Source organism: Saccopteryx leptura, chromosome 9 (assembly GCF_036850995.1).
Source record: "Saccopteryx leptura isolate mSacLep1 chromosome 9, mSacLep1_pri_phased_curated, whole genome shotgun sequence".
In the NCBI taxonomy this organism is placed as follows: domain Eukaryota; kingdom Metazoa; phylum Chordata; class Mammalia; order Chiroptera; family Emballonuridae; genus Saccopteryx; species Saccopteryx leptura.
Window position 1 is genome coordinate 17,469,275 of NC_089511.1, and position 13,243 is coordinate 17,482,517.

At 48.9% G+C, this 13,243-nt stretch overlaps 1 protein-coding gene across 1 annotated transcript; it reads left to right on the forward strand.

The window, feature by feature from the left end:
* The first annotated feature begins 921 nt into the window (after nucleotides 1–921).
* Nucleotides 922–12,869, forward strand: CES4A (carboxylesterase 4A). Its single transcript, XM_066349059.1, has 14 exons — nucleotides 922–979; nucleotides 4,743–4,944; nucleotides 5,609–5,750; nucleotides 5,828–5,961; nucleotides 6,267–6,420; nucleotides 7,850–7,954; nucleotides 8,031–8,135; nucleotides 8,269–8,307; nucleotides 8,817–8,957; nucleotides 9,461–9,541; nucleotides 10,293–10,446; nucleotides 11,054–11,185; nucleotides 11,374–11,446; nucleotides 12,728–12,869. Exons 1-14 carry the CDS (start codon nucleotides 922–924, stop codon nucleotides 12,867–12,869), a joined length of 1,662 nt encoding a protein of 553 aa, XP_066205156.1.
* The last annotated feature ends 374 nt before the right edge of the window (nucleotides 12,870–13,243 follow it).

Consider the following 13,243-nt stretch of genomic DNA (forward strand, 5'->3'; position numbering starts at 1 on the left):
CCCCTGCCTTTTCCTCTTCCCTGATTCCATCCTGCAAGAAGAGGAGGGCGTCACAGAAACCCATCTGCACCTCTGTTCTCAAAGGTGGGACAGGAGTCGGGCTTTGTCGGAAGATAGGAAGGGGGACAGTCCTAACTTCGAATGAAGATGGTACTGCCCTCTCCCCTTCTCATCTTCTCCTACAGCTCCAAACTTCAAACACAGTCTTCTTTGCCAGGACAACTGCTTGTTCTTCACCTAGAATTTGGACATTCTTCAGGGAACCTTCTTTCCCTGACCACCATCACTCAGCTCTGGGTTTACCCAGGTATCCCTCTGGGCTCCCACTGCATGATTGCTTCCAAGTCCAGCTGCCGCAGTTGGACTGTGAGCCAGTGAGGGCAGTGATCATGTAGGAACGGCTCCCCCAGAACCTCCTATGCCTGGCACAGAGCCCACTGCTCCACAATGATTCTGGCTATGAGGGTCAGGATGTGTAAGGAAGGGTGTGGGAGGGCCTGTAGAAGAGACTGAACAGAGTGGAGTGGAGCAGGGAGGCCTGAGACCCTTAAATCCAGAGGGAGGAGACCAGGGCACTAAAGGGCAGGTGCCCAGGTGTGCTGCTCCAACCTTAACACCTTCTGTGTTCTCAGAGCTTGACTCACACCAGCTCAACTTTCAACCCATTGCGCAAATGAGTAAACTGGGCAGGGCTTGCAGGCTGGTCCATTTCTTGAAAAGCCAAGACCATCTATCATGACCTGTAACCCCAAGGCTGAGATAAGGCTGTGGGCTGGTGACAATTTCTCTCACCCCAACACCTACTGGTGGGGACTAAGGGAAGATAAAAGTGAGACTTCCCAGTGTTCACACACTGCAGACATCTGACATCGACAGTGTGGACATCACTCCAGCCCGTGGCAAGAGCCAGCTGGCAGAACCATGAGTTGGACTTTGTGTGCGAGCCTTGCCTTCTGCCTGATGGTGCAGACAGCCCTAGGTAAGCCCCACACCCCTTCCTGAGCTGTCGGGCAAGAGGGACTCATGGAACACGGGAACAGATGTTTAGTTCAACCTCTCCCAGGAGCAGTGGAGCAGGGACATTCGGACAGGTTTGGGCAGACATAGGGGGTGTTTCTGGACACTAATCCACCCACCAGCTGGGAGTCAGAACATTCATATATATATATTTTTATGAAATGTATGTCATAATTTGCATACTTTGTAATTTATTTTATATTTATATTATTTATAAAATTAATATTTATTAAATTAGTATTATATTAGTGTATATACTAGCATTTGTGTGTATATATCCATCTATATATACATATATTCATAACATGTTACTACCAACCAGATCAAGCTCTAGAACATTTCCAGTGTGCTTCTCCTTCCCAGTCAGTATCCTCGAAGTAACCACTCTTCTGACTTCCACTATAAATCAGTTTGGCCTACATAAATGCATCAAAATTCTTTGAGGGAAATATTGCTAAAAACCACTTTTAGCCTGACCTGTGGTGGCGCAGTGGATAAAGCACCGACCTGGAACACTGAGGTTGCCGGTTCAAGGCCCTGGGCTTGCCTGGTCAAGGCACGTATAGTTGATGCTTCATGCTCCTCCTCCCTTCTCTCTCTCTCTGTCTTCCTTCTAAAATGAATAAATAAAATCTTTAAAAAACAAACCACTTTTAGCATTTTGGCACATTTTCTTTTTGTGTTTTTATTAGATAGTTGTACATAGCTGTGATATTAGCATGTATTTAATTTTAGACCCTGCTTTTTTCACTTAAAATCTTATGATCAGCATACTATAACTTGAGTTTATAGTTGTATTTTCTTTGCCTGGTCTCCAGATGTAAATGATGCTTCTGGTACTTACTATAGTAAATACATATGACTATGGTTCATAAGAGTCTTTGTTTGAATGTATTTCTGACTATTTTCATAAGGGAAGGACCTGGAAGTGGAATTTCTGAGTCAAAGCATGCGAACATTTTATGGCTATTACATATATATATATATATATATATATATATATATATATATATATATATATTTTTTTTTTTTTTTTTTTTTTTTTTTTTTTTTTTTTTTTTGTATTTTTCTGAAGCTGGAAACAGGGAGAGAGTCAGACAGACTCCCGCATGCACCTGACCGGGATCCACCCGGCACGCCCACCAGGGGACGACGCTCTGCCCACCAGGGGGCGATGCTCTGCCCCTCCGGGGCGTCGCTCTGTTGCGACCAGAGCCACTCTAGCGCCTGGGGCAGAGGCCAAGGAGCCATCCCCAGTGCCCAGGCCATCTTTGCTCCAATGGAGCCTCAGCTGCGGGAGGGGAAGAGAGAGACAGAGAGGAAGGAGAGGGGGAGGGGTGGAGAAGCATATGGGCACTTCTCCTGTGTGCCCTGGCCGGGAATCAAACCCCGGACTTCTGCACGCCAGGCTGATGCTCTACCACTGAGCCAACCGGCCAGGGCGCTATTACATATTTTGCCAAATTATTTTCCCGAGGTATTGTACCAATTTATCCTGCACCAACAGTATATGTGAATGTCTTTTTCCTTATATCTTTGCCAGAATGGGGTGCCATCATTTTTTACTTTATTAGGCGGAAGTTGTTGCAAACTCCTGGTGTTAGTTAGCATTTTTTGACTACTAAAAGGTAGAATGTCTTCATAAGTGCTTATATATTGCCTCGAGGCACAGTGCTGGGATCAAGATCGCTCCACAGCAGCTCTTGTTCAGGGGTGTAGAGCGCTCTGCCACATACTCACGTACCCCCCAGAAGCTAGGGTGAGGACAGTAAAACATCATTGTTCAGAGAAGAGCTCTGATGTGAGACACTGCGTGACCTTGAGCAAGATATAAAACCCCTCAGCTTCCATTTCCACATTTGTATAGTGTGATGAGAATACCACTTACCCTGTAAGTTTTCTCAGGAGGATGAGATGAGGTAGTACATGCAAAGTGTTTGGCAAAGTGCCAGGCTATAATAAAGGATCGATACATAGTTGTTGGCTATTCAATCATAAGTGGACCTAAGATTCAAGGCAAATTCGGGTAATGTGATGATCTCAGGCTGGTCACTGCTCCTCTCTGAGCTACTCCAGGCCTCCCCCAGCTCCTCCTAGAGCCAATAAGTAGCCATGTGAAAGGGCTTTGCAAACTGCAAAGAACTGCCCACGCAGAGGAGGTGAGATGATCCCTTGTCCCCACTGGCCTGCCTCCATGACTGAAGGGCCACCATTACAGCCAGTCCTTTGTGCCAGATAGTGCTTAAGTAAGACTTGTACAGACCTGGGGACGTGGGCAGCCAAGTATTTTGGCCACAGCTGAGGATATGAGGGAGTACTCTATCATACCAATTCCAAATTCTATACCAAAAAACTAGTTGCTTCAAAATTTCCTGGTGCAACCCTGAGATTCTCATTCAGAGGGTGTTGGGTGTGGCTTAAGAATCTTTATCTTGCAATGGTTTCCCCCAGACGATTCAGAGGCATAGCCAAATTCAAATAGATTTGGATCCGATTTGCTTTCTGTCACTTTGCAGAGTGAGCCTCAGGCGATTGAACAATTCAGTTTTGATAAGGGAGGAGGAGAAGAAATGACCAGAATTACTCAGGAAGGGGCAACAGATGTGAGGCCTCAATAACCCTTGGCAACAGTCGGGCAGGATAAGAGCCTAGAAAAGAGGAAGAGGTGCCTATAGGCAGAGGCTAAATTCAACGTGGCCTAGACTGTATCTGTTCCAAGAAGTGGCTATCATATAAGTATGCTTAAAGTGTGTATGTGTGTATGTGTGTTTGTGTGTGTATAATATGTGAATGTATGCTACATATAGGTACATTGCAACTTATATCTAATTATACTTGCAGGCATATATCCATATGCATATAGACATGCATTTAACTCTTATATAGCTGCCTGTTTCTTTATAAATTAGCTGAGCTCATATATACCTATGTATGTATAAGGTTGCATGTTCATGTGAGTATTATGCAAAGTGTATATGAGTGAGAATGCATACAAGGGTGCACAAAAGTAGATTAAATTACCAGCCATCATTACCTAAAAGACACTCATAAGTAAATATACAAAATAATAATAAGACAAATAATACAAATAAATACTACAATTTATTTATAACAAAACAATTAATTAAACAATTAATTAATAATAATACAAGAATAAACTGTTTCACATACTCACAGCTGTAAACCTACTTTTGCCCACCCCTGTATATGTGTGTGATTTTTTTCCTAGAAATATGCCAGGCTAATGTTAGCATCAACAAAGAGGTATAGTACCCTGGCCAGACGGCTCAGTTGGTTACAGCATCAATTGGAAGCACAGAGATTGCGGGTTCAGGGCACATACAGGAACAGATTGATGTTCCTGTCTCCCTCTCCCTTTCTCCCTTCCTCTCTCTAAAATCATTTAAAAAATTAAAATTTAAAAACCCAAAGAAGTATAGTCATATCAATATCAGATAAAGATAAATCAAAATAAATTATATATTTATGGATAGTAAATGACACAAATAGAAATTATTCTTATGACAGACATAACTTTTATGCACCGACCAACACAGTTTGAAATCTTAAATCAAATAATGAGAAAAAAATCTTGAGAGAAACACAGAAAAGTTGGGTAAATATACAAATATTATGAAAAGCTTCAAGCTGCTGCTGATGCCCATGGCAGATGATGGGTCAGGGTCCTTTCGGGAGCCACAGGGACTGTTCTTCTCTCTTCCTAGGTGTCCTGCACACCAAGGAGCCTCTAGTGGTTACCGAATATGGGACCCTCCAAGGAAGACAGATGCACCTGGGAAAGACACCCATCAATGTTTTCCTAGGAGTCCCCTTCTCTAGACCTCCTGTGGGTGCCCGCAGATTCGCTGCCCCAGAGCCCCCAGAGCCCTGGGAAGGAATCAGACATGCCACCAGCTATGCCCCTGCGTAAGAGCCAGAGGACTATTGGTTGGGAGGTGGGCAGACCCTAAGGAGGGTGGTGGACCTATGCCTGCCTCTAGACTGTGGTTTGAAAAACTCACTGAAAACAGCATATTGTGTGACCGTAGGAAGACGTAGGGTTTCCAAGCCGATATAATGAGGTGATTGGTCCAGATGGTGTTGAATGCACTTAGCATACTCTTCTCGGTTCTCCTATGGAAGAGGGAACCAAGTACTGTAGAAGTCAAGGGTGGATAGAGCTCTGGGGAAGTGGGGAAAGTGTCCAGCAGAGGGGGCACCACTTGAGCTGGGCCTTAAACAGGAGGAGTTTGCTAGGCAAAAGAGAAGGCATTTGGCAAAGAGGACGGAGGCACCAGGGCTTGGAAGTGTGAGGCAAGGGAAGATGTATTCAATAGATGGAAAGGAGGGCCTGGGCTGATGTGGGTGGATCTGGACTTTATCCTGAGGGCAGAGGGAGCCAGGGAGGGTTTTAAGTAAGGGAGTGACATGTATGCACTCACGTACACACACACACACACACACACACACACACACACACACACACACACACGCACACACACACGCTGTCTGGATTTTGCTTTTGGTTCTATTCCCTCATTGAGAAACAATTCTTGCATTATTATCACCACCTTACTGGGCCCAAACTCAGGTGCCTTCAGGAATCCTGGGGGCGGATCGCTTCCATGTACTTCAACACTCAAAAACGATACCAGATGCTGCACTTCAGTGAGGACTGTCTGTACCTGAACGTATATGCACCAATGCGCGCGCAGGGGGAACCTCTGCTGCCGGTGAGTAGTCTTCAACCACGTGCATTCCCACGCAGCCATCCCACCGCCGCGCTCAGGTCTCAAACTTCCTCTTCCAGGTGATGGTCTGGTTCCCAGGAGGCGCCTTCCTCGTGGGCTCCGCTTCCACGTACGATGGCTCGCAGCTGGCTGCCCGCGAGAACGTGGTGGTTGTGATTCTGCAGTACAGGCTCGGCATCCTGGGCTTTCTGAGGTAGGCGGGGCCAGGAACCCACGCAGGGGGCCAGGGGCGGGGCCTCCTCCGGACTTGGGCTCAGACCGAGATGACTGAGTGGAAGGAAAGGAGGGTGGCCGCGTGAAGTGAGTGGCAGAGGGGAGGCCTAATGCTCTGGAGGTGGACGATGGATTCCGCTTCAATGGAGTAGGGTTTAATTCTAAGGAAGGAGGTGTGTTTGCAAGACCTGATCTCTGAGGGACAAGCAGGGGCGAGAAGGAGTGAGCCCTCAGCAACCAGACGGTTGGGGCTGTGGACCCTGATCCTGAGCCCCGCGTACCCAGCACGGGAGACAGCCAGGCCCGCGGGAACTGGGCGCTGCTGGACCAGGTGGCAGCTCTGCGCTGGGTGCAGAGGAACATAGAAGCCTTCGGCGGAGATCCAGACTGTGTGACCCTCTTTGGCCAGTCAGCAGGAGCCATATCCATCTCTGGACTGGTGAGTGCGGTGCCTGGGCAGATTCAACACAGACGCAAGCCCACAGGTTCCCACGAGTGAATGCTCCAACTGACTGCACAGACACGTGCAGGGTTACGCATACAGGAACACCTGGCCACAGACCCGCCCTCCCTTCTGCCATGGGTACCTCCTCTTCTCAGCCAAGGCATCCACTCCAATCAGAGGTAGCACTGATGAGAAAACCAAGCCAGCTCCGGAGACAGCAACGCTGATCCCTGGCCTGAAACACTCTCCCAGCACCTCCTGCCTCCTTACCATCCCCCAGAGTGCTATTCCCTTAACAGAGTTCACTGCAAACCAAGCCTGAGAGTTAGGACCTGGGTTGGAGAGTGGGCTTTGTCCCCAAATCGTGGGAGACTGCTGACCTGGAGTGTGCCTGGAGTGTGGTGTGAGATCAGGCGCCCTATGAGACACATGGCTGGGAGGTGAGCAGGGACCACATCAAACAAGGACAAATGCCTGAGCACTTTCTTTGTGCCAGACACTTTTCTAAGCACCTTACTGATATTGATTTATTTAACTCCCTCAAAAAGAGAGAGAAGTATTCTCTTTCTACAATTCTACCAAAAAAAAGTTTTCTCCATTCTACAGATGAAAGAAATGAGGCCAAGAGAAGTTAAGCCACTTTATCCAAAATGCACTGGAAAACAGAAAAAGATTTTAAGCAGGGAAATGATACAGTCAGATGTGTATTTAGAGAGATAGCTCAATCTGCTGGAACTTGGTTAGAAGGAAGCAGGAGAAGAGGTTTGGAGACCAACTGAGAGGGATGGTGATATATCCCAGGGGACATAATGAGGGCTGGTTCTGAAACAGAGGCAGGATGGAGGGAGAGCAGAGGATGGTTGCGGAGTGATGCAGGAGGCCAAGTGGACAGGACCAGGGCAGGTGGAATGTAGGGATGAGCAGAAAAGACCGTGATGGCCCCAGACCCGAGTTGATGGTGTGGGATAAGGGATGCCACACAGGTGGGGAGTGGCTGCACCAAGTTTAGGGTACATGAAGTCCGAGGTACAAGATGGTGGGCCCCAGATAGAGTTGTTCCCTCAATCTGGACAGTGCAAAAATGCTAAGAACTATCCGCTTTGGGAACCATAGGCTCACCCCCAATCCCACTTCTAGCCCAAAAGCAGAGGGAGGCCCCTTACTTATACCAGGAAAACTCCATCCACAACCTCAGGTCCCGACCTCTGGGACCCCTGGGACTCACTGTACAGACCAGAATATGGAAGCGCAGAGGCAGGAAGGCAGCAGCTCCAGGTCTAGGACTCACTCCTGACACCCTCCCAGGTGCCTGCCCCCTCTGGGCCTCTTCAGGCTGCCTAGCCTTGGCCAGACTAGTACCCAAAACTGCCCAAGTCATCTCCAGTTGTGCATATCATGTTTGCCGCCCTCTCCGTGCCTGCAGATGATGTCACCTCTAGCCCGGGGTCTCTTCCATCGAGCCATTTCCCAGAGTGGCACTGCAGTAGTCAGAGCCTTAATCACTCCTGACCCACTGAAGGTGGCCAAAGTGAGTGTCCTTCTCACCCAGGGTTCAGTAAGGAGGGTGGGATGGGGGCAGCCTCAAGCACCTCTTCTCTCCGCAGAAGGTTGCTCACCTGGCAGGCTGTGACCACAACAGCACCCGGATTCTGGTAGACTGCCTAAGGGCACGATCAGGGGCTGAGGTGATGCATGTGTCCAAGAAGATGGTAGGTAGAACTTCCTTCCAGCTCCCTGACCTGGAAGTCACCTTCCTAACCTGCTACCCAGCCCCCAGGGACACTGTTTCAGGAGCACGTGGGGAAACTTCCTTTTAATCTAGTTGTCGCCTCTCCCCCACAGAGATTCTTCCATATGGACTCCCAGGAAGACCCTCAGGAGGTGAGAAGGCCCCATTCTGTAACTTGAGTATTTATTGAACACTTACTGTGTGCCAGGCATTCAGGATACTCAGTGAACTGTTTAGGCTAAGATTCCTTCCCTAGTGGGACTGAGAAACAATAAACACTTCAAATATGTAAATAAATTATTTACCTCCTTAAAAGGTGATAAATGAATAGTAACAAATGGAGCAAGGGAAGGAGGTCAGCATGTTAGACAGAGTCGGCTTCATTGAGGTGACATTTAGCAAAGATTTTCAAGAGATGAAGGAGCAGGGCATGTGGATACCGGGGCAGCATCCCAAGGCTCAGCAGCCTGGTCCTGACTGTTGCCAGTCCTCTCCCACACCTGCCTTCCCAGGGGTCATCAAGCCCCAGCTTTTTCCAAATTAAGGGGCCTATGGCTAGAGTAGTCTCTGGACAGAGACCCGCTGAGATGGGAACCCTAGCTCACAAGGATTCTGTAAGGATATGTGAAAGGACTGGCTGGAAACTCCCCTTGCCTTGTAGATCATGTGGTTCGTGGGTCCCGTGGTGGATGGTGTGGTGTTCCCAGATGACCCTGCGGTGCTCCTGACCAAGGGGCAGTTTGCACCTGTGCCCTACCTTCTGGGTGTCAACAGCCTGGAGTTCAACTGGGTCTTGCCTTTTGTAAGTGAATAGGAGGGGTGCCCACTACTTGGATAGTGCTGGGTATCAGGTCAGATCCCCTTGGCCCCTTGGGGATGCCCAAATGCTTAGGAATCCTCTCCGATCTCTACACAGTGACAGCTGGGCAGAAATGATGGTGGCAGAGGAAATGTGTGGCCTCTTGGAGGTTTGGGGGCCCCAAATCTTTAAATCATAGCTTGGATTGGTCACCATGTTGATTCCTTAGCTTCCACGCAGCTGTAAATCTTGGGGTCTTCCTTGCTCCTGGGTCAGGGTAGACAGATGTCCCAGCTTAGAAGGAATCCTCCCAGCTCCCAATTAAGTTCTGACCCAGGTAGTAGTGATGGACAGGCTGGCAGGAGGGCAAGAATGGGGGGCCCTTCCTGAGCTGTGTGCACTGTCTGGAAACTCACCATTTAGATGGGTGAGAGCCTTGGGGCCTGGTGTAGTTCTGGCTGGAACCCCTCCTGATACGTTGACCTGGGTTCTTGTCTTGTGGGCAGGTCATGAAGTTCCCACTAAACTGGCATGTGATGAGAAAAGAAACCATCATCAAACTGCTTTGGAGAACCAACATTTTATTGGTGAGGGGCCACACTATTAGGGGTGCTCAGTTTAGTTGGATGGACAAGGCTACCCTCTCTTTTTTTTAACCCTTAGGGGCTCTTAACCAAGGGCTCCCAGCCAGGATAGAGATCTTTCTTGGGGAGCGTAGGTTTTGGCGTGGGATCAGATGGCTGCTGGTGGGCACGGCCCCCCAGGCCTCAGGGTCATGTAGGCAGTTTTGCTCATGCAAAACACAGGGGTAGCCTGACCAGGCGGTGGCGCAGTGGATAGAGCGTTGGACTGGGATGCGGAGGACCCAGGTTCGAGACCCTGAGGTTGTCAGCTTGAGCGTGGGCTCATCTGGTTTGAGCAAAAAGCTCACCAGCTTGGAGGCAAGGTCGATGGCTCGATGAAGGGGTTACTCGGTCTGCTGAAGGCCCACGTCAAGGCACATATGAGAAAGCAATCAGTGAACAACTAAGGTGTCGCAACAAAAAACGAATGATTGATGCTTCTCATCTCTTTTTGTTCCTGTCTGTCTGTTCCTATCTATCCCTTTCTCTGACTCTCTCTTTCTCTGTCTCTGTAAAAAAACAAAAACAAAAACAAACAAATCAAAAAAAAAAAAAAAAAACACAGGTAAGAATCAGCAAAGAAGAGCTTTCCCGGAAGCCTCCCTCTTCCTCCCCCTCCCCTGGGGTAAAACCTCCTGAGTCCAAGTCACTGATGTGCCCACCTCTGGCCCAGTTGGCACCCAGGCCTCAGAGTAGATATGGCTTCCCCACCTAGAATATCACCAAGGAGCAGCTCCCACAGATGATGGAGGAGTACCTGGGTGACATCGGTGACCATGACTGGAAGATGATACGAAACCGTATGATTGACTTACTGGGGGATGCTACCTTTGTGTACCCCACAGTACGGGCTGCCCGCTACCACCGTGGTATGTGGGGCCCCCAAGAGTGGCCACACCCCACCCACTCGTGCAGCTTACCAACTACTCACCCACCCTCTCTGTATTCCGGGCTGGTGCAGGGTTCCAAGATGCCCCAGAAGAGGCAGCATGATGTCAACTGTAAGAGAGGCTTAGGGGATAGAGAGGCTTAGGGGATAGAGAGGCTTAGGGGATAGAGAGGCTTAGGGGATAGAGAGGCTTAGGGGATACTGCCCAGGCTAACTTGGGCTTGAGGAACATGTGTGTGGGAAGCCAAGGGTGGAAGTGGAGGGTAGACACTGAAGCGCCTTAAATGCCAAGCCAAGAGAGGAAAGATCCAGAAGAAGGAAGGTTTCCATGATCCTCGCCACAATCCCTTGATTTAACTTTTAGCATCTCCAGTCTGCAAGTGAGAAATTGCAGCTCAGAGAGGTTGAATGACTTGCCCTGGGTCATGTGGCTAATGAATAGTGCCAGACAGGATTCAAATCTGCTCCCTTGACTGTGACAGCCAAGCTCTTCCCCTGCTTGATGCAAGTGGGTGGGATGAATGGTGTGGATGAGAAGCCCAGGCTCAGACTTCTCCTGTAGCCCTTCTCAGTTTCCCTATTCCTAGATGCTGGCTTTCCCATCTACCTGTATGAGTTTGAGCACTACACTCGCGCTGGCATCATTGTGAAAGCCTGCACTGACGGCGCAGACCATGGGGATGAGATCCACTTCCTCTTTGGACGTCCATTCTCGAAAGGTGCTAACACCTCACCTTACACCCCCACTGGATGTCTAATATCTCCACCTTTATATTGGGATTCACCCCTTCATCTGATGCTCTTCCAAATGGGAGCCCCCTAGCATGGAGTCAATAAGAGAAGGAACAGGGTGGTGTGTCAGCAGCTCATGGTCTGTTCCAAATGCCATATCGCATTCTGCCCCCAGGCCATTCCACAAGTGAAGAGAAGTTACTGAGCCTCCGGATGATGAAATACTGGGCAAACTTTGCCCGCACAGGGTGAGTCTGGCCCCCAACACATCTGTGCAGTCTTCTTCTTCTTCTTCTTTTTTTTTTTTTCTTTACAGAGACAGAGAGAGAGTCAGAGAGAGGGATAGACAGACAGGAACTGAGAGATGAGAAGCATCAATCATTTGTTTTTCGTTGTGCGTTGCAACACCTTAGTTGTTCATTGATTGCTTTCTCATATGTGCCTTGACCGTGGGCCTTCAGCAGACCGAGTAACCTCTTGCTTGAGCCAGTGACCTTGGGCTCAAGCTGGTGAGCTTTTGCTCAAACCAGATGAGCACGCACTCAAGCTGGCGACCTCGGGGTCTTAAACCTGGGTCCTTCTGCATCCCAGTCCAACGCTCTATCCACTGCGCCACCGCCTGGTCAGGCCTGTGCAGTCTTCTTGACCAGCGCTAGACCCAATGGCCAGCTGCTTCAGATGTTTGTCCCTGCAGTCCCACAAGAAATGCACCATCAGTCCAGGCAGAATGCCCCTTCTCCCTCACTTTTCCCCAGTCACCAGGTCCTGAATGTCCCTAGAATGTGTCCCTCTCTCCTTCCCATACCCACAGCCTTCATTCACTCAAGCATTCAAGTCATTCCCAGTATTCTTCTCTCTTCCCAGTCCAATAACGGGAGCTGGAATTCAAGAATATTACCGACATACCCGCTATCCTCCAGCGGCATGTTAATGTTTAACAAAAACATTAAATTGCAATCTGGCATAATGAGAGCTGTACTGAGAGAGCACAAAGCACTTTGAGAGGAAAGAGGAGGTGTCTGACCATGTCTGGGTAGGCAGGGGTGGCTTCCTGGCAGAGGTGACATCTGAGCTAAGCTTTGGCTAGCCTCATGACTTATATCCCATCACACATTCTCTCCTTTCTGTCCACCTTCCAGGGGTCTTTCTGAAATATCATCTAAGTCATTTACCTGCATAAAACTCTTTATGGCTTCCCAGGATAAAGTCCCAACCCCTTACCCTGGCACCACAATCTTCAATCTTTCCTGTGTCATCTTCTCTCCACATCCATCCTCTTCACATACCTATACCCGTGCTTCCTCCAAAAGCTCTGGCCTTTGCGCATACTGTTCCATCTGTGTGGAAGGCCCTTGCCACCGCACACTTTCCTACATTTTCTTCAAGATCTATCTATTTTCTTAAATATCTCTATAAAGCCTTCTTGGACTCCAACTCCCCAAAGAGAAGGTGAATGAGGGAAGAGTAAGAGAAGGGGGCAGGGTGAAGACAAGCATGAATAATCATCTCTCTTTCCTCCTCCTGGGCAGAAATCCAAATGGCGGGAAGTTGCCCTACTGGCCACGCTACGACAAAGAGGAAAAGTACCTGCAGCTGGATTTCATCACCAGGATTGGCGTGAAGCTCAAGGACAAGAAGATGGCCTTTTGGAGGAGGCTGTACCAGCATTAAGGACCTAAGAAGCAGAGGCAATTCTGGGGGTGGCTATTCAGGAGAAAGCCTAAGGGATTGTCCCCCATCCAGGCCTTGGGGAGACTTGCCATTTCTGGGATAAGGGTACTGCCCTCCCTAATCCAGAACCTGCAGAGGCTCCTTACTACCTCCAAGCTAGAGCCAGACAGAGCCTTAGACTGGGGCCCTGTACTACCCTCTTCAGCCTGACATCCCATGATGCCCACATGTCTCACCAACTCCCTTGTTAGGCCAGGCCTTTCACTGCTTCACTGTGCCCAGCTACCCAGACTCAGGACAAGTCCTTCTACCCCTCCCTTCTCCAAATCCGCCCACCCTTCAAGGTGTACTTGAAGCCACTTCTTATGGGAAGT

What these genes read in the sequence shown, in the direction of transcription:
- CES4A (XM_066349059.1), top strand. Translation starts at nt 922, where the DNA reads ATGAGTTGGACTTTGTGTGCGAGCCTTGCCTTCTGCCTGATGGTGCAG. An exon ending in TGCATGTGTCCAAGAAGATG is followed by an intron (nt 8,136 to 8,268) that starts GTAGGTAGAACT and finishes TCTCCCCCACAG; the next exon opens with AGATTCTTCCATATGGACTC. An exon ending in TCAACTGGGTCTTGCCTTTT is followed by an intron (nt 8,958 to 9,460) that starts GTAAGTGAATAG and finishes TCTTGTGGGCAG; the next exon opens with GTCATGAAGTTCCCACTAAA.